The sequence below is a fragment of the Ictalurus furcatus genome, chromosome 20, assembly GCF_023375685.1.
Source record: "Ictalurus furcatus strain D&B chromosome 20, Billie_1.0, whole genome shotgun sequence".
Classification (NCBI taxonomy): domain Eukaryota; kingdom Metazoa; phylum Chordata; class Actinopteri; order Siluriformes; family Ictaluridae; genus Ictalurus; species Ictalurus furcatus.
Genome location: NC_071274.1, coordinates 5,869,308 through 5,889,013, shown reverse-complemented (window position 1 = coordinate 5,889,013; position 19,706 = coordinate 5,869,308). Strand labels below are relative to the sequence as shown.

The 19,706-nt window shown below is 39.9% G+C and overlaps 1 protein-coding gene across 4 annotated transcripts in view; it reads right to left on the bottom strand.

The window, feature by feature from the left end:
• Window positions 1-19,706, bottom strand: part of dock10 (dedicator of cytokinesis 10) — a 113,043-nt gene that overhangs the window by 14,229 nt on the left and 79,108 nt on the right. For all 4 annotated transcript variants that reach the window (XM_053652250.1, XM_053652249.1, XM_053652248.1 and 1 more), the window contains exons 13-39: window positions 19,515-19,637; window positions 18,388-18,470; window positions 18,008-18,130; window positions 17,800-17,879; window positions 16,483-16,670; window positions 16,122-16,187; window positions 15,938-16,030; window positions 15,718-15,841; window positions 15,463-15,584; window positions 13,405-13,488; window positions 13,220-13,312; window positions 13,017-13,135; window positions 12,689-12,758; window positions 10,516-10,629; window positions 10,334-10,405; window positions 10,030-10,176; window positions 9,680-9,763; window positions 9,446-9,542; window positions 9,303-9,335; window positions 8,834-9,012; window positions 6,546-6,662; window positions 5,242-5,368; window positions 4,068-4,189; window positions 3,863-3,977; window positions 3,629-3,695; window positions 3,131-3,178; window positions 608-709 (exon numbers count right to left, since the gene is read on the bottom strand). In XM_053652250.1, coding sequence (XP_053508225.1) covers window positions 608-709; window positions 3,131-3,178; window positions 3,629-3,695; window positions 3,863-3,977; window positions 4,068-4,189; window positions 5,242-5,368; window positions 6,546-6,662; window positions 8,834-9,012; window positions 9,303-9,335; window positions 9,446-9,542; window positions 9,680-9,763; window positions 10,030-10,176; window positions 10,334-10,405; window positions 10,516-10,629; window positions 12,689-12,758; window positions 13,017-13,135; window positions 13,220-13,312; window positions 13,405-13,488; window positions 15,463-15,584; window positions 15,718-15,841; window positions 15,938-16,030; window positions 16,122-16,187; window positions 16,483-16,670; window positions 17,800-17,879; window positions 18,008-18,130; window positions 18,388-18,470; window positions 19,515-19,637 — 2,792 coding nt within the window. The remainder of the gene's footprint in view (window positions 1-607; window positions 710-3,130; window positions 3,179-3,628; window positions 3,696-3,862; window positions 3,978-4,067; window positions 4,190-5,241; window positions 5,369-6,545; window positions 6,663-8,833; window positions 9,013-9,302; window positions 9,336-9,445; window positions 9,543-9,679; window positions 9,764-10,029; window positions 10,177-10,333; window positions 10,406-10,515; window positions 10,630-12,688; window positions 12,759-13,016; window positions 13,136-13,219; window positions 13,313-13,404; window positions 13,489-15,462; window positions 15,585-15,717; window positions 15,842-15,937; window positions 16,031-16,121; window positions 16,188-16,482; window positions 16,671-17,799; window positions 17,880-18,007; window positions 18,131-18,387; window positions 18,471-19,514; window positions 19,638-19,706) is intronic.

Below are 19,706 nucleotides of genomic sequence, written 5' to 3'. Positions count from 1 at the left end.
TAACAGGAACAGGCTAATAAGGCCAACATTTTCTGGCGCTGGGGAGCCCGGGGATCGTTGTATCACTGAGGCATGAGAATAAAATGATCATTTATGTTGCTCATGTCTACAGCTAGGTCTGTGGAAAAGCACAGCTTCTGCTAGATTTGTTGCTAACATGTCCATGCTAATAACCCTGGCATGTTGTATTTGGTATAAAAGCTTGGTTTTATCAGAAAAATAGGCTTGGGAATCAATGCATCATTTGGACAGGAACCTCAAGAATAGTATCATTCCGTGTTTGTGGAACAGGCAGTTACATCCATGTAAGTATACAAACCTTTGCTAGATGTGTTGCTAACAGGAACATGCTAATAACGCTAACAAATTGTGTTCAGTATAAAAGGCTGACTCAGTGAAAAGGCCTGGGGCAGGATTACTACTACTATTACTACAACTACTACTACTAATAATAATCAGTTTGGGGCATGGTTGTTGCTACATCTGTGACAAAGAACAACTTCTAGCTACTAGATTTGTAGCTAACAGGAATTGGAAATGCTAATACTTTTACTTTTCTCAGAATAAAAGCCAGTCTCTACAGGGAATGTAGTCCTGGGGTGTTTACCATTGGGGCAGAAGCCCTGAGGACTGGGTGGAAGCATTCGAACCCTTCAGAGTGCCAGTGTTCTGCGTGGCCTGCGCCAGCTTAACCGCAGCTGCTAACTTCCTGTGTACAACGATCCAATCACAGCAGGGGTTAAGGGCACCGTTAACATTATCATCATCCTCACGTTCTTCATCACATTTGAAGCAGCCAGGTGAAAAAAAAAAGCTTAGCACTAATTTAGCAGGCCAGCATTCAAAGAAGGGCAGCGTTCAAGCTAGTTCAACTTGCAAATGTTAGTGTAAAAAAAAATAACCCAAGCACCTCATGTGATGCTAGCTCTGTCCTGTTGGCATGTGCGCACTAGCAGATGAATTCAAATTTCAAATAAGAGTCCTACGATAGGAAGTGAATTTGTTTTGGAAGGCATAATGATAATGGAGATAGAGATGGGATGAAGAGCAGAATTCAGTGAGTGATGTTTGCTTAAACATGAGATGGAACTGAGAAAGCAAAGCCAGGCAAGACACAAAACACACCACGACACATTCACAGATTCAAAACCAAGCAGGAGCATAATTACATGAAGGTATAATCATGCCATACATATGTTAACATTTACATTACACATCACTGCAAGTCAGTTTTCTATTTGTCACTGTATGTGAGTGTCAGTGTAGAGCACTGTGAAAAATGTTACTGTAACAACGTTGTCATAACTGCAGCAATATAATGTATATTATCCAAATTTGTACATGAACATCTCCATACTTAAACATTAAAGGTGCACTGGACAATATTTTACTGATCTTTCTATTAGAAATAATGTGAAAAATAAATGTTAAATAATGTGTTCCTGAAAAAAACCCACAGGATTGTACTGGATTCCTTGGTTATAAACACCCCCCCCCCCCCCCAATACTATTTTTCATGCATTCATTCATCTCCAGTAATTGTTGTATCCTGGTCAGGGTCTCAGTGGATCCAGAGCCTATCCCGGGAACGCTGGGCATGAGTAGGGAATACACGGCAGTCCATCACAGTGCACCATGCACACGCACACATAATCATACATCATAATCATACACTCATTCACACACAGTTACAATTTAGTAAAGCTAATCCATCTACTGGCATGTTTTCGGGAGGTGGGAAGAAAAAAAGAACCTGCTGTACCACCATGCTGCCCTTATACTATTGTAGTACTATTGTAAAAAAAATTCAAACTAAAAAACTGCCCAATGCACCTTTAATTAAAGTCAGAGAGAGAGAGAGGGAAAGAGAGAGAGAGAGCGCGAGGTAGTAAGCATTGAAACAGAAAATGAAAAAAAAAATCGATAAGATACCAGAGAGACAGATAGAAAGAGGGAATGAGAGAAAGAGCTATTAATGCATCAATAAACTGAGTAGTAGTAGGAGTGTAGATGCAGTACACAGAACAGGAAACCGTCTAAAATATATATCACTGCTTTTTCTTTTTGTAACACAGACACAAGAGAAAAAAAGAGTAGGTTTTTGTCCTTAAGAAGCTTTATTCAACCGAACAGCCTGCTTTGGCCTATAACAGCTACAGGGTAAGCCATTAAAAACATGATTAGGCCATTAGTATTGGGTTAATAGTCCAATAACCAATTTCAGCAGCCTGATCATTTACAGTAGTGTAGCTGTAAAAATTATAAAAATAAAATATAACTACAAGTCACTCTTAACAGGCACGGCTCTGTGAAGTGAAAGAAAGAGGAGGGAGGAAGAAAGAAGTGAGAGAAGTGGCTGATTTTGAAACAACATGTTCCTGGAAATACTCAGGACAACAGTTTGGCATCAAAGGCCTTGTTTTCAAGCTTTCAAGACAGAGAGAGAGAGATAGAGAGAGAGAGACTCTTCAGTGATAGGGCTGTGTGTTAAACAGTCCCAGTCTCACCTATAAATCCTGATCCTCTTCATTTCACTACTACCTGCTTTTATTAAAGGCTGGCATAGAAAATGAGAAGTATTCCCACTGATTCATAGTTTAAGAATGTGGGAACAAATTTAATCAACGAGGAGTTAATAAGAAACATGGTCTTTAATAGTTACATTTCCAATGCACCATGACAGTAACTATATTGGTGTTGGAGAGTTAATTCAAATGAACTCATGTCCTTCCATGTATAATGACCATGAAAAACTGTGATAGAAAACATATGAGATACCATGTGCCATAAATAATAAACCTATCCTCGCCTGCCAGATAGCAGGAGTTTGTTTCTCTCAGTCTGGCTGGAAATCCTATGTCTCACATCTTCTCTCTCTTTCTTTCTTCTCTTTTCACCCTCCTCCTTCTCACACAAAGACATCGACACATACACAGGAACAGAAACTACCAAAGGTAAAGCAGTGCAGCTGCTCAGTGGTACATGGCTTACAAATAAGCTATGAAAAATGTGTTGGCTCTCAAATGGACCAAACACACACACACACACACACACACACACACACACACACACACACACACACACACACAAAGACACTCAGAGCAGAGACTGATCCATTTTAGGCACTTACCTGGCTATGTGACGCTTTCCCAAGAACCTGAAGTGCTGGAGACAGAGTCTGTCAAGGGTAAGATGGAGAGATTAGATCGTGTGAATACTAAGATGCAAATAGAATATGCAATGTACCGAGAACAGGAAACAGCGCAGAGAAACACTGTGAAAGATGGAAATATGTTAGGTGATCTTCAGATTCTTAGTTGTGATGCATTTCCTTACAAAAATATGTGTGTTAAAACTAATAGGAAAAGTTATAAAGTTAGAAGAGGGGTGATTTTCCACAAGACCAGACCCTGACAGTTTAACAAGTTCATTTTCTGTGGATTCTTTCTTTTATTTATTCATTTTTTTAAAAATCTATTTTCCCCCCATTTACACACACTTGAATCCATTTACCTCACCACTCACACTTCTTCCAACCATCCATAACTTGTCCTTCTATCCATCTTTCCATCATTATATCCATTGATTATTGTAGCTATCAATTCACCATTTAAAAAAGAAAACTTACTCTAAGATGTTGAAGAAGTCCGAAATCTCTTGATGAATGGCTCGGTGCCAGTATGCAACCATGACGTCTGTAACACAAAGCATATGCCACGCCCACTCGCATTAAAAACACACTAGTCAGAACTGTTAATGATAGGAATTGCCTTTATCTACAACGTTAAATCCAGGAAAATCAAGGGATATTGTCTGATTGGTGTGTATGTCTGAATATTGTATGTAGGCCCTGATTGCTCACCTTCTGATATGGTTTTCATAATATGCAGGAAACACATAAGCAGACTGCGCGTCTCTGCCTGGTCCAGTTTGTCGAAGCGTGAGCCAAAACCAATCAGGGACTGAGGCCTGGTGAACTACACAGAGCATATCAGTATCATGTTAGGAATGCGTTACTGTACAGTGATAATACTGAGAATTTACCAACAACTCGTGTCTCTCCTGACCTTTTCACATCCGTCCATCTTCTCGCTGTTGCGGTCACTGTTGCTGGGGTTGGACTCAATGCTGATGAGCGAGCCTCGTGAATCAGTGTTGTTAGCCGTGGATACAGCAAGCGATGAAAACACTGAAAGAAAGAAGAAAGATGGATGGAACAGATGTCTACCCGCTTACGATCTATACGTATATACGATCTATACTGGTGTCAATCATGTGACCTGATGGTTTGTTTTAGTCATGTTTGTGGGTGGTGATTGTGCGCCTGAAAGCATACAAGCATTAAAGACTTGTGTCCCAAATGTCCTTGTTTTTGTTTGCCTGTGACGTCGCGTACTGGGGTGCACAAGCACCCTTTATGTGTCCTTACCGTGTCCTTCAGCTATGTACATGTGCTGCCTGTTTCTGCCAACTGTGTGCTCACACTGAATTTACTGGCAGAAGGTGAAAACAAAATCTTTTACTGTCTAGGTTTGGTAAACCTGTTCTTGCTGTAGCCTCAGATTCCTTTCCGTGGCTTACAAGAGTGGAACGTGAAGTGGTCTTCTGCAGTTGTAGCTCATCCAACATCGTTCTGAGATGCTATTCTACTCACCACAGTTGTAATAGTTGAGTGCCTATTTGATTTACTGTAAACTTCAGCTCATCCCAGGCTGGTCATTCTACTCTGTCGTCTTTCATCAACAAACTGTTTTTGCCTGCAAAACTTCTGCTCATTGGATATTTTTGTTTGTTTGTTTCTTGCACCATTCTGTGTAGACTTTGGAGACTGTTGTGCATGAAAATCCTAGGAGTTTCTGAAATACTTAAACCAGCCTGTCTGGCACCAACAACCGGATGACGGTCATAACCCCAATTCTAACCCTAACCCATTCTGATGTTTGATCTAAACATTAACAGAAGCTTTTGACCTGTACTTGCATTATTTTTATGCATTGTGCTGCTGCGACACCATTGCCTGATTGGATAAATGCATGAATGAGCAGGTGTACAGGTGTTCCTATTAAACTGTGTTTCAAATGTATATTTCTCCCATGTTAAAAAAAATAAATAAAAAAACCTTAAACAATACTGTAAAATACATAACAATATTTGCAATACTTAATATGAAAGATTGTACAAGGCAGCACCTGAATTGAGATGATTTGACATGGAGTTGATCTGTTAGAACCTTACACACACCTGTAATAGAGTTGAGCACCTCCTTGGACAAGGCAACATCTACGGAGTTTCCATGACGAGTGCTGTGACCACTCTGACCCGCCAGTCCTCCTCCTCCTCCTCCTACACTCACATCATCTTTGGAACCCTATAAAGAAAACGTATTTTAAGTGGCAAAACAAGAATTAAGCTCGGATACACTGAAGAACTTTCTAGTATTTACTCATGACTGAACCAGTGTTATAGATTTTACTGCAGAAAATATTAAGGATCATGCAGGCTCTTCAATAAAACAGAAGTTTTGGATTCATAAACTACATGATTCTTCAAAAAAAGAAAAAAAAGTTGCATATATGTACGACAGAACCATTGGTTAGGTCAGATCATCTGCTGAAGTTTATTATTTTATTATTTAACAACACACCCTGTCATGTTTTATTCCTCTGATACAACAGCAATTTGTTCACATTCAGATGATTATTATATATTTAAAAAATATTTATTTGTATTTTTTATTTAACATCAACAAAACAGGTTAGTTTCTATTATCGCTTACGTTATAACAGTTATAAACCGAGTTAAAACACAGTTTGTCATGCTACCAAGAAACCTCCAAGCAAGGAGACTTTCCAGTGTCGGAAAACCTAAAGTTACAGCTTTAGAGCTGTCTGTTATAAAGCGCTGACACGGGAGACTCCTTCCAAAATTACTAAATCAATTCTTCTCACAGAATATTTCACCATTAATTATACAACTCACATTACTATGAAGCAAATCCTTGTGTAAGCTGTGTACTACTGAAATGATAACATACTACAATATAAACCTGCAGCTGGAACTGCTGTCAGTAGTACAACAACTTATGACCCATCAGGATTAAGAATTTGACAGCAGTGTTGTATAATCATCCACTAACCTTGCCTGTGTCCCACTACAAAAGAATATTCAACGTGAGTTGTCTATGTTCATAATGTGCATGAATTTGAATTAATAAAGGAAGGACTTAGGACTATTATTATAGGTATGGAAGTCATTCATAGACACTTTTAGGAAACAACAATGCATCCACATTTAAAACTGTTATACCCACTTCTTTATAAATGCGGCCTCTGGGCTGGATTTTTGTTGGAATATGCTACAAACATAAATTAGAAACAGTGAAGAATGTTCTGGTCCTTTGAAAACTATATCTGACCAGAAGACGGATACTGAACATTGGTTATTTTTTTTTTTTAATGAAATTCAAAGTTAAGAGCCAAAAACATCATCATAGCTTCTCCATATTCCTAAACGTGTGTGTGTGTGTGTGTGTGTGTTTGTTTTACCTGGTCACTGGAGGTGAGATAAATGGGGAAGAGGTCCCTGAGGAAGAAGCGTGGCATATTGTCCAGGATTAGACCATACAGGGGCAGATACAAAGAAGCGATCCTGGCCTGCTTCTCCTGAACACACACACAGAATTGCTGTTCACACACAGACAACTGCAAGACATAGGTATAAAACAATTGGTACACCAGGGACAGCATATACAATGTTGACTTTAGCATGGACTTTTTCTCAGGGCAATCTGTAAGCCTGGCTGCAGCTCAGCATCCATTTATTTTTCACATACACACACACACTCACACACACACACACATGTCCCAGCCTCTACACATACATGGGAGGAGGCACCAAGCTTTAATATTTTCCTGCTGTTTCTGTGCTTTTCTTTCCAGCATTGTCCCCCTAACCCCCCCCCCCCCCAACCCACCACACACACACACACACACACACACACACACGTTTTAAAGTGCCACACTACAAAATGGCTTTATTGAATCTGCTAAGAACATAAGATCAGACAACTAGTCTCACTGAGAAATCGTGATAATGCCTTATATACTACAACCGAATGCATTTTCATCAAGAGGAAAATGGTGTGTGTTAGCAGTCTCTGGCACATGCAATGCTTTATAGGAATTCTGTCAATGACCCTGATGGAAAATTCCCATGTGATTCCCACTGGAGTTCATGGGTCACCATGGGAACTCTATGTAAAGTCAAGGGACCCCATGGCTCCCTTGCATGAGATACTATAGTAGGGTCATGGGAAATGACGACGTGTATGTGAGACGCTGGTAAAATGAATGGTACTCCACAAAATAACTATCCTATAAAAATCGAATTGGAATCCTGTGGAAATCCTATTCAAATTGGTAGTCCACAAAAATCCATTAGAAAACCCATAGAAATAAGACCATATTCCAGCGGGTAACCCAAAATGAAATCCATTTGGACTGTGAGAGTAATAAATAATAAACCATAGACTCTTGTTACAATCCCATATACAGTGGTTCCAAGTTACCAAAGGATTCCAATTAAATACACATTAATGTATACTGATTAGAATCCAGTGTAAATATTTACAAACATGTCCATTAGGTGGCAGAAAATGAAAAACTAAATGCAAGTCTTACATTTCAGTGCATCAAGAATAGAGAAGAACTAAAGTGAACATGCTTGGGATCGATACATACTTCTGTGTTGGACAGTAGGGGATTTTCCAGATTTAATCCACGTAAAAAAACAGATATTTCATATTAAAGGAGAACATATAATAAGCCCCTGCTGCATACTGTCTTGGATTCCCCCTTGACGTTGCAGTTCCCTTGAAGATAAGTTTTGGTTCCTGTTTCTCTTTTGGTCCAGTTCCCACCCCCATCTTTTCACTGGTACTCGACTGTGTCTTTGTAGCATTATAAAGTCTCATCATGCATTTTTGTCAGTAAGCCTTGTTTTTTGTACTAGATCTAGTTCTGCCATTTCCTGATTTTGACTTTAGTTCCCATTTCTGATTAACCTTGTTTGATGCTTTCTGCCAGTGTTTTGACCTTTGCTATGGACTTACTGTATGATTGTTGGATTCGCTCTAAACAAAGCACATACCACGTTTATGCACGTGTCCTGCTTCTACTCACTGCATGTTGCACATACCATCTGTCAAATGCACACTGGGTAGAGAATATATATTTATTTAACTCTATATAAAAAAATATAGTTATGTGTGAACAACTGTTTCACACTACCTTCCTTATCTCACTGGAGATCAGCACTTTCTGAATGCTTCGTGCTTTGTACACTGCATTAAGCATAATCGTCACCACATGTTAGGGGTATCCCCTTTATCATCTATCAACACAGAATTATACCGGCCTTCACACACCAAATACACAGAACCGTTTCTACTTAGCACTAACAACTTAGCTCTTTTATGATAAATGGTCTGCACTTATATAGCGCTTTTTTAACCTTAGCAGTTCCAAAGCGCTTTACACTGGTTCTCATTCACCCATTCACTCACACACCAATGGTAGCAAAGCTGCCATGCAAGGCGCTAACTTGCCATCGGGAGCAACTTGGGGTTCAGTGTCTTGACCAAGGACACTTCGGCATGTAGAGTCATGTGTGCCGGGAATCGAACCACCAACCCTACGATTAGTGGACAACCCACTCTACCACCTGAGCCACAGCTGCCCAAGTATCTTCTAGTATCATTAATAATAAACCACATTGTCCTTATAACTCAGGGAGAATACAGAGCAAGATGGTTTTAAGAAGGTTTTAGGGACACCTTCAAGGCGTAACGGGAATCCAGGGAGTGCTTGGCCATCAGGTTCTTCAGGCTGGCCAGAGCCAGGTGCCTAATGTCTTGTTCATCTTGGAGAGCCAAGCCGAGTTCCCTCAACAGCAGACCTGTCAGGAAATGTTTCCTACAGAACTCCCCAGTCAGGTTGTACTCTGGCATATCCACTAGGGGATGAGAGGGAGAGAGAGAGAGAGAGAGACATTTGACATTTAAAGTGTAGCCAGTTAGAGGAAATCAACCAAACATCAGATATTCACAGCCAGTAACAAGGTGGGATGATGAGCTGAAACAGTCAGACTCACAACTGAAGCCACAGATGCATGATGTTGCGAAATGTTTAACCTAACGCTATATAAGACGAGACCAAACTTGAGATAATATTCTGTTTTGGATAAGTCATCATGAAACATTGTATACTAGAGACATATTTACTTAATATTAATTTAATAATTACCCTGAGCACTTTGCGTTTCCGACGAGGTCTTATCTGATGAGATGAACAGAAATGGAGGAAAGAATGTTAATGCGATGTTGCCTGTGTTAATGAGGACAAGACCAATGAGGTTGGAACAAGGCGTGGCTTTTTAGCCGGCTGACCTGGGATTTGAGCGGAAGGGATGGGCAGGCTGAGAGGGATGTAGTGCTCGTGGTTACACACCTCCCTCAGGAACTCGAACTTGAACTCGCACAGCATCTGCGCAAACACGGTAACAAAACAGGTCAGGATTTGGGCATTGATATGGATAGAAGGTCAACGCCATGCTGGAACCGTGAATTTATGATGATAATTTTACATGCAAAGCTTTGGCACGTCTAGATGGATTGTGCTACCTTGTTGTCACTGGTTGTGATCATGTTGATGTAGTTGCTGATGAGTTTGAAGGTAAAACCTCTGTCCATCAGATTGAAACAGCGCTGTGAAAGAACACATACACTCAGCCAGTAATCCTCAGAATAAATGATTTCAATCAACACCTGAGATAAAACCAATCCCTTCTGGCATTTTGTTTCTCCAAGTATCCTTCCATGTAAACTTCACATCTGGCATTTGCATCCAACTAGAAACCCCATTTTTAAAATATATTTTAAATGTTAATCTCTGCTCAATTTAACTTTTTTTTTGTAGTGAATATTTCTCTCCAGCATTAAGGCTTAAAATAGCGTAAAGCACAGGCGCTCACATTTACGAAGGCAGCAACAGCCTGGCTGGCACTGCGAGTCTCGTCGGGCAGATCTTTGCTTTTCCAGTAGATGTGATCTGACATGGTCATGATGAGAGTCTCCAAGTGGCTCTGGAAGGTGCCTGGGAACCGCTGCGACCGAGGAACCTGTTTCCATACACATACGACCTTTTTTTTAACTGAAGTCAAAGTGGGTTGTACATGAGATATGAAGTGAAAACAAGGTGCAATCATATAGAACTAGTTCTGTAAGATAAGAATATTGTGCCTCCAAATAAAAAGACTTATGATGTGAACAGTTTACTTTGAGCTTTTCGGAATCGACAAGGTGCTGGGCCATGGACTTCGCTATGATTTCCAGAAAGAACCAAGAAAACTGTACAAGGAAGGAAATGGAAGAAATCATATGTGAGATATATTCGCTAAGTAGATATTCCCAGTCTGTGCAGGCGTGTATTGCAGGGAGAGTCGGCCGTGTTTTCTCACCTTGAGGATGTTTTTCACAGCCGACTGCTCGTTGCTCTTCAGGTCAGAGTTCATGCCTTTTGCCAGCTCCTCATGCACGGTCCGGAATCCATGTGCCTCAGTCTTAAACACAAACTATTTAAATAAAAGAACACAATATGAAATATGCAAGGTGTGTTTTCTCACACACACACACACACACAAAAAAAACACTTTTAAAAAATCATTTTGCAAATTGCATGTCTTGCTTCACATGTTGCATGACGTGACATCTTCACTGTAAAATGCACAGGTGAACCGACACTTAATAATTCAGGTCCAATGAATATGCAGATTGGAAACCCTCCATGCCCCGCCCATTTGCAGTGGTAAACTGGTGTTGCATGGCCTGTATTTGCATATTCTAACCCAGTGTTCACCACCCTTGTTCCTGGAGATCTTCCTTCTTGAAGACTTTATCTCCAACCATAATTGTGACCACCTAACCATCTAATCATTGCTTTAAGAAGTTCTTGATCATCTAAAACAGACGTGTTCGATTTTGGTTGGAGATCAAACCTGCAGGAAGGCAGATCTCTAGGAACAGGGTTGATGACCACTGATATTGTCTTTTATGCTCTCATGTTCTATACTGCCTTGGATTTTGCAAGAAGAACTCTCTAATGGTCAGTAATCACCGGGGAGGCGGAGTCAACCATAGAATGACTAATCTGTGCATTCAGATGAATCATTTTAACCCGATGTACACAGTTGCAAGCAACAGAACGTGACACGGAGCCATGATTTCGGTGAGAACGTCAGGCAACTATGTGACAGTTTGACAAGCAATATTTGAAATATTTTCTCAATTCTATGCAAATTAGGTGTAAGACCTATCTTATGGAGCATGTAGTCTGATCTTTCAAATAGCTCCCATTAACTCTCTGACGAACAAAAACGCATAGATGCATTATGAAGGAATATAAAGCTTGGAATGACGTAGTAGAGATCGTTGGTGTCGCTGGTGAGTGTACAGTAGGTGGTTAGTACAGTTAGGTGGTGTTGCTAGTCTGTCAACAAGGCTAGTACAAACCCTAGCATTTAATATGTGAAATGAAATGTGTATGCGATGTGTATAAATCATATAGTGGGATATAGCCTAGACATTTTGACTATTACTGTTTCTCATCTGAACTCATGTGTGAATGCAGGGTAACAAGGATTTAATCATAAATTTTTTTTATAAAGTTAAATGTGACTCTAAAATGGAACTGCTCTATTCCCAGAAGAAATCTATTTTTCTTGGTCTTTGGTCTGGGTGGGAAGTGGGATGGCAGCTTCTGTGTGTGTGTAAACAACATGCTATGTATAGAGTATACACAATAAAAGCAGACTGAGTAATCTCAGTGCTCTCTTTCTTCCCTCACTGCACAAACACACACACACACACACACACACACACACACACCCTCCCACACACACACCCACATGATTGATGCAGGATGTGGCTGTTTTTGATGGCTGCTGTTTTCATTCTGTGCTCCACCTCATATCCTCTTAATATTTGTGAAGCGTACATATTCATAGCTGCGAAACCTCATACACACACATGCATGTGCAGTATATTCACACACAGATACACACCCTGCAATGCAGAGCACTAGCAGAGCAAAAACCTCTTGACTGGTTACCAGCGCAGACGCCATACCAATCAGTTGCCATGGTTACGCCGCCTTCCTCACAGGTTTACCCTTTTCCTCCCGCCTTTCTCCTCTCTCTCTCTCGGTGTCCTCGAAAGATTGAGTGCTTTCCCTGGTTGTTTGCACCGAACAATAAACAGGTCCTGTTTTTCTCTCTTGCTTGCTTTCTTTTTTTCTCTCTCTCTCTCTCTCTCTCTCTCTCTCTCTCTCTACACCATAAGAAATCACTTTACAATGTCATCTAGAGCTATGAGTGTGTGTAGTTCCATGTCCAAATGACTCTTTGCGTATTAGCTTCCTGTCCAGAACTGTCTTTAGTCAAGCATGTCTCTGTGCTAACTGCAACTGCAATCATGCTATTAAACTTGTATTCACTGAAATGTGATCTTACTATAAATACAGTATATAAGCATGGCATTTTTACTTAAAGGTCTTGCAAGTCAGAGTAAAGGAGATGGTTCTGTACTACTTAGTATTCTCATGCAGCATTTTTTTTTAAAGGGGAATGTACACACCTTTATGTAGGAGTGCAAATAGCGGTCCAGGTTTTCTTCATGGCACTTGGAAAGGATGTGAACTAGGACCCTGCAGAAAAAAACAAAAGAGCGGCCTTAGAAAAAAACAAAGTAGAATTGATGGCACCGACTGCAAAATAGAGCCTCAGTGATCGACACATAACCGTATTTATAAAAGTGAAAGGGTAAAGATACTTCATATACTTCATAGTCCATGTCAGATGCTCCGTGCTTCATATAATCATGTAAAATTTTGTAAGATCTTTAAGCTATGTTTATGCATCTTGTATAAATGGATAGTCGTGGCTTCTCTAATAGACCTCCATACCTGGTGGTGGTAGTGGTGACGTCATCGGAGTCATTCTGGGTGAGGACTTTAAACAGCTGGTTAAAGAGGATGGGCAGGAAGCGAATAATTACGTGGTTCCTCTCCATACTAAGGAGGCCCTGATAGGGGAAACCAAACAGAATCAGATTTGTCCTTGAGAGAATTTATTCGATGGAGAAAAATTCACTAGAGATTCAGTTTACCTTTAGGCAGTTGAGAAAGTTTGAGGTAGGTGGTTGTGAGAAATCCGTCTCTCGTTTTTGGCACTGCTGGAAGAACCGGTTAAGATGGGGGTCCTGCAATAAAAAAAAGTACAATATTCTAACTGTACTCATGCTGACGACACATAGTTATACTGTATTAAGTGTAAATGAAAGAAATGTATTACCTGTGTGTATACCGTGGACAGTACCAGCGTAGACACCTTGAAAATAGGCTTTCCTCCGTCTACCCATTTCACATCGGATCCGTTCTGGGAAAAGAATCGTTAAACAGATATTTAACTTATGCTGCTTTGATGTTTATATCACTTAAAACCCTGGTTCTGGCAATTCTGACTGGTGCCAAGATATGATATCATTTCACTGGACTGGAAGAATCGAATGCAGGAGAATTTAATTCGTTTCAGACATGCTAATCAGAAATTCAATCATTCTTTCTTTCATGTTGAGTAACCGCTTTATCCCAGTCAGGATCTTGCCAGATCCGGATTCTATCATGGGAACACTGAGCGTGAGGCGGGAATACACCCTGGATGGAGTACTAGCCCCAGGGCACCATGCACACACCTTCACACACACGCATACACACACAAGGAGTAATTCAGTGGAGCCAATCCACCTATCAGAATTTTTTTTTTTTGGAAGGTGGAAAAAAAAGAACCTATAGAAAACCCATAAGAACACGGTGTGAACATTGCTTCACCACTATTGTGCTACTGTGCTGTCTACTAATCAGAAATCGGGTTAATAGTGCTATTTTCCAGTCATCCATGAATGGATATGTTATTAGATCATCAGTCTCAGAGATTTCCCCTCACGCAGAGCGCTGGAGCTGAAGCCCGAGGCACGACAGAGCGCACTTCCGGGTTCATTGACAGTGACTTTGTTTACATTTGACACGTGTGTTTGTTATGGTTTATGTCATGTCTCCACCACTGTTATGTTATTGGATGTCTCCCTCACATGTTCTCATTCATTTCAGCTGTTCTTGATTACGTTTGTTATTTAAACCCCTCGTGTGTCTTCAGCAATGTTTAGCACGAAGTATTGCAAGTGTCTACTTAATACCAAGCCTGTTGGTCCTCGCTTTTGTTTCATGGTTTGACCACATTATTGATTCACGTATTTGATTTGTCTGCCTGATTTCCTTTAATAAAGCTCTTTAATGCACATGCATCCTACATCTCTTCCTTGGATAACGTGAGAGTCAGTAAGGATGGTACACTTACAGTCCTTCAGTTTACGTTGGTTGAAAATCGTCAGTTACAAAATAGGAGATAACTCTATTAATGCTCGGGTGTAATTCAATTAATAGTCAATTATAATAATATTGCTTTAACCTAAACAACCATTTGGGTGAAGCGTCTTAGTCAAAGTTGCTTGTCTATCTATACAACTATTTGTAGTTACTTGCATTTGAATGTCTTCTTCAGTCCTTCCAGTTTTAGAGAAAAAAGTACCTTTCTAGGGTTCTTGTGGTTAGGGTGTGGTTAGTAAAGGCAGAACCCAAATGCACAAACACAGTATTTGCTTTATTAGGGTGAATCTGAAAATCGTTGTCATGCAGGAGTCAGAACACAAGGGTAATCGATCAGAAATCAATAGAAGAGTAAAACTTAATAACTTAATAAACTTAATAATAAGAAGAAGTAAAGTAATAGTTACAAAAATGCATGATAAAGACTATACACAGACTCAATAACTAAGGGCTAATGCAAAACAGGTGAACACAATGTGATAACAATCCAATGACAGGACAGGGGCGGAGACAGACGTAGAACATGCGCAAGCAGTGTGTGGCACAGTTCCAAGAAGGACATCAAGAAGAACTCATGACATCAAGAGTTTCTTGGATAGTTAAGGGTTCTTAGCTTCCTACAAGGGTTCTACTTGTGATCCTTTCTAATAGGAAAACACTCAGTTATATGGACAACCAAATAATCTCTATCGCTCCCAGATTAAACCCTGGGTATATCTGCACATTTCAACATGCCCTTCCCTAGCACTGTGAAACACGATATAATTTCAACCAATCATGTCATTCAACAATGTTCTGTACTCGAATTCATTTGATTCTTTTGAACCCCAGCCCACCTTTTGGACCGATGGACCATAGAACAGATTTTACACCCGATCAAAGCACAGGAAATTCAGATGAGAATCAAATCCCATGAGTGGGAATCAGCATTCGATATTTACATAATACCTCACTTTCTTGCTCTCACCTTACTGGATGAAGGCTCTTTAATAAGCAGGTACCCAGTGGGTAGAGTGCATGAGACTGGGACATTAAACTCCTGAGATGTCAGACGGCCATCCTTCAAAAGTGGCAGCCATGCATAGCCCACTGATTAAGACACACACACACACACACACACACACACACACACACACACACACACAGTTACAAGTCGTTACATTTCATAGCTGTATATAAAATAGCTTATAGCTTTTCTGTTTACATAGTCTATTAATTGCACCTGGAGTTTCAAGAGCCTCTTTCTTCTTCGAGCTGGTCTTGGCATTGATATCACACGTCACGTGAAAGAACGAGAAGAGCAGATGGTGTTTCTCATGGAGCTGTGTGGGCAGCTCAAGCTTCACCTATTATCAGAGCAAAAGAATACTCAGACACGTCAAACAAAACAAGAATGGGCCTGTAGAGACAGCAAGACTACGGAGGTGTCTAAAGGAAAGAACCTCGTCATAAAAGTCTGGGTTCTGCGAGTGGTGAAGAACTGTAGAGCAGGCAGCTGTGGTGAACACTGGACCTCCCGGCTTTCCGTAGATACACTGTAGAAACAAGATGCACATGGAAAATCTCTATTTCCGATCAATTCTTGATGAAAAGGAAGAAAAGTGATGGACCTTTTGGACTCTTTACCTTAAGTGGTTTGGCGTGCTCTTCGTCAGAGTTTCGAAACTCTACATAAACGGCGATATTCCGGGCCTGTGAAGAAAAAGGGGGTAATAAAATGTTTCAAGATATCGGCAGAATACAAAGTGCACACTGAGATGAATATTTTTATGTATGAAAAACACACTAGAAGAATACAGCTTATAAAGTACAGTTTCCGTTAAGTATTTTTATATATTGTATTTATATACAGAATATAAAGAAGTCATACACAGTCTATTTATAGTGATAATCTAAATTAATATATCTCTCAGCAAATATTTGAATAAAATGATCTTATTATATTGGCCAACTGTTCTGGTTCTTTTTTTAAAAATTTCAGCTATACCTTGGCAAAGCTTTTCTGGCTATCATATTTAAGGTGTTTGGGGTAGACGTAAATGTGGTTCTTGTAAACTCTGTAAGGTTGAGCGAATTTGGCTGAATCTTGCAGGAACTCTTCGACTTCCACCGTAGGAGCGTGCAGACTACAGTCGTCGAATGGCTTCACAGGAACATACGACGATGTCACGGCGTCTGAAGGGTACAAACGCCTCGGGTTATAATATGACAGTCATGCTTTTTCTTAGTGGAGCTTAGTGGACGCATCTTAAAGGTGAACATTTAACCTAATAGCATGCACGGTTGCAATGCAGAACAAATGAGCAGGATCACACTTAACTATCAGTTCAAATATCATGCAATGTTTTGTACATTTTGTAGCATTGGCTGTTCCATCTTTTTTGATGTAAAGATACCCAATATACTATATCTTAGCCTCAGATTTATCTCAAACTTATCTTAACCTATTTAGCCAAGATGTACTAGCAGTACATCTTTACTAAAAAGTAAATCATAATCAATAATATCGTGTCAAAATGTGCATCTTAGCCTTACACAGTGTACTTATATTTCCAACTTGGAAAGTATGCAAGTATGCACTTAATACTTGTATGAACCATATTTTTACCCATTAAGGTCAGAAACATTATTGCACCTTGACAATCTTGTAATAGTGATTTACAGTCAGTGCTGTGTAAGGAGTTTCAAGGAACGAACTGGTTCTCATACATCATTCGTCAGATCAGATACGTCAAACATCATGCCCCAACAAATGAAGTCTGACCACAGAGTGACAGACAAAAGCTATCAGCCAATCAAGAGAGAAAGAGAGGGAGATGGTCTATATGATCAAATCGATTGAGTTTTAGCTTTTGTTTCTTGCTGAACAAGTAAGAACATTCATTTGTTCTCTAATTAGGTGGAAGCTAGTGAATGATAGTCATCTGGTTTATCCTCACTTTGGAATTTGTGTCATTACCCAGTTGCATAGTCGATATTGCTAAAGGCATTGTGATAGTCATGAAGCGGACAACCAGTTGCATTTTAATTAATTTTTTTAGCTCTCTTTTATGGCAGAAATGATGTATGGGCACTGCTGCTTGATCAGGCAGTCATAGTAACCATCACATTCACAGCTGTGACAATTTCACAACAATATTGTAATACTGAGCCATTGTGAGGCATGAATCCCAAACTGTATACCACCATACTAAATAGTACGTAAGAACATTTTAGGTGTCCTTAATACATAGGCATACTACTTAGTGCATATCCAGCACCTTTATATTCTTGACAGCGTTTATATGAGTACTGTAAGTCTTACTGGGATGCTCCATTGGGACACAGTCCACACTGATCTCTAGGCTGCCAGGAATGGTCTGGAGTTTACTGGTCTTCTCTGCCCTGTAATACAAAACCCAGCATTCCACTTATTCTACATGTATTAGAGATGGGTAAGTCACCTTCCCCATTGTGCATGAGAACATTGAGGAACTTTGTGTTTGCTGTTGGTGTTGAAAATTCTGCTGTACCTTCTGTACTCTGTGATGAGCTTAAGCAGGTCTTCGGTGGAAATCTTGTTGCTCTCCTGCTTGAAGAGAGGAGAGAACCGAGATTCCCGGTCCACCATGCCCTGGTTATCCTTAAATACTGACCTGAGTAAATGAAGACATCGGGACAGAGAGAAAGAGAGGTATCCATTTAGCGAAAACAACTTCACAACTGGCTAACGCAAACGCAAATTCCACCGAGATTTCTGTCCGACATACTCTAACAACAGTTTAAGTTATCCAAGTGAAAACATGTCACAATTTCCACATTGCTATGTTTGAGTGGTTGCAATTTTGTAGCATTGCTCAGTCTGGGTCAAAATATGTATGGTTATGAGTGAATAAAAGGTGATGACGCTCACCTTACAGACCACGCGAAAGGCATGCGGTATTTCCCCAGCTTGCTACAGAACTGCTTGTTGGATTTCAGCATCTTTTGAACAGTCTGGAAAAGAAGATAAAGAACTGTAAAAGTGGAAATCAAGGAAAATATCCTGGTGTTTACAATGTGAGAAAAATGACCAGAACGTTCTCATATTTCGCTCAGATCCATATGTGGTCCAAGTTGAAATCGAAGGTGCCTCATTTTTGGCAAGCTGCTACAAAGTCTGTAGGATCCATTTAGACTAAGCTAAGGACAATGTTTTCTGTGAAGAGGCTAGGGATATTTTAGTTCGATTGGTGGAATTCTAATACCATCTGGGCTCTGAATGATGAAGCGCTTAAAATAGGACTTTACAAGATATTTCTTCTGCAGCTATCTGAGGGGAAAGAATGCACAAATAGAACCATGTTTTCAATAGTATGGCTTTGTAAGTACAACAGAGACTTCTGTTCTGGATCATTATTAGTGCCTTTATGGATCGTTCCAGGGAAAATATATGGAGGAAACATGAAATCTAGCGTACTGTACATCATGCGGTTCAAATGGATGGATCCCCAAAGGGGAAAGCAATAATGTTGGGACACATTTTAAAAGATGCAGAGACTCCCCTTCTCTTTGTATTCATTTTCCATAAATATGTTCCAGCAGTATGCAGATATACAGTATACGGTTTACCAGGCAAATTGACCATTTAACTAGCTGCCATGTAACTTTTTACTGATCTGTGAGGTACTGTGCATGATTTGACCTCCATAGGACCACCGATCACTGACCACATATTAGATTGGTGATGGACCAAATCAGGATCGCAGTAATGGATATTAGTACAGGATAGAAATATTTTTCTGAATAACAAGACACCACTGCATTTATAACTAGTCTATACAAGCTTTCATTTATTGATACTGTTCATTCATTTCATTTATTGAACAGTATATTGATTTATACTGTTGGGGTCTTTAATTGGGATTTCCTTCGATGACCAAATCAAATCAACAAGATAGTCAACAAATCAACAAAAACATATATTTCAGAAAGAGATGGGTTTAATGTATGATAAAAAAAAAAAGAAGTAGCTAGATGTAAAAAGAGATGTAACGTTACCTTGCTGTTGTCTGTGTTCTTAATGTAGGGCTCTGTCCCGCTTGTAATATTACCCATAAGCACTTTCTCTATTCGGGCCACCATGACGATATCCGTGTGAGGATTTGTGATGGAGAAGATAGCCTGAATCCACCCACAAACACAAATAAACATAAACACCCACACTGATCTAACTGTCTCAGATTTAAAGAT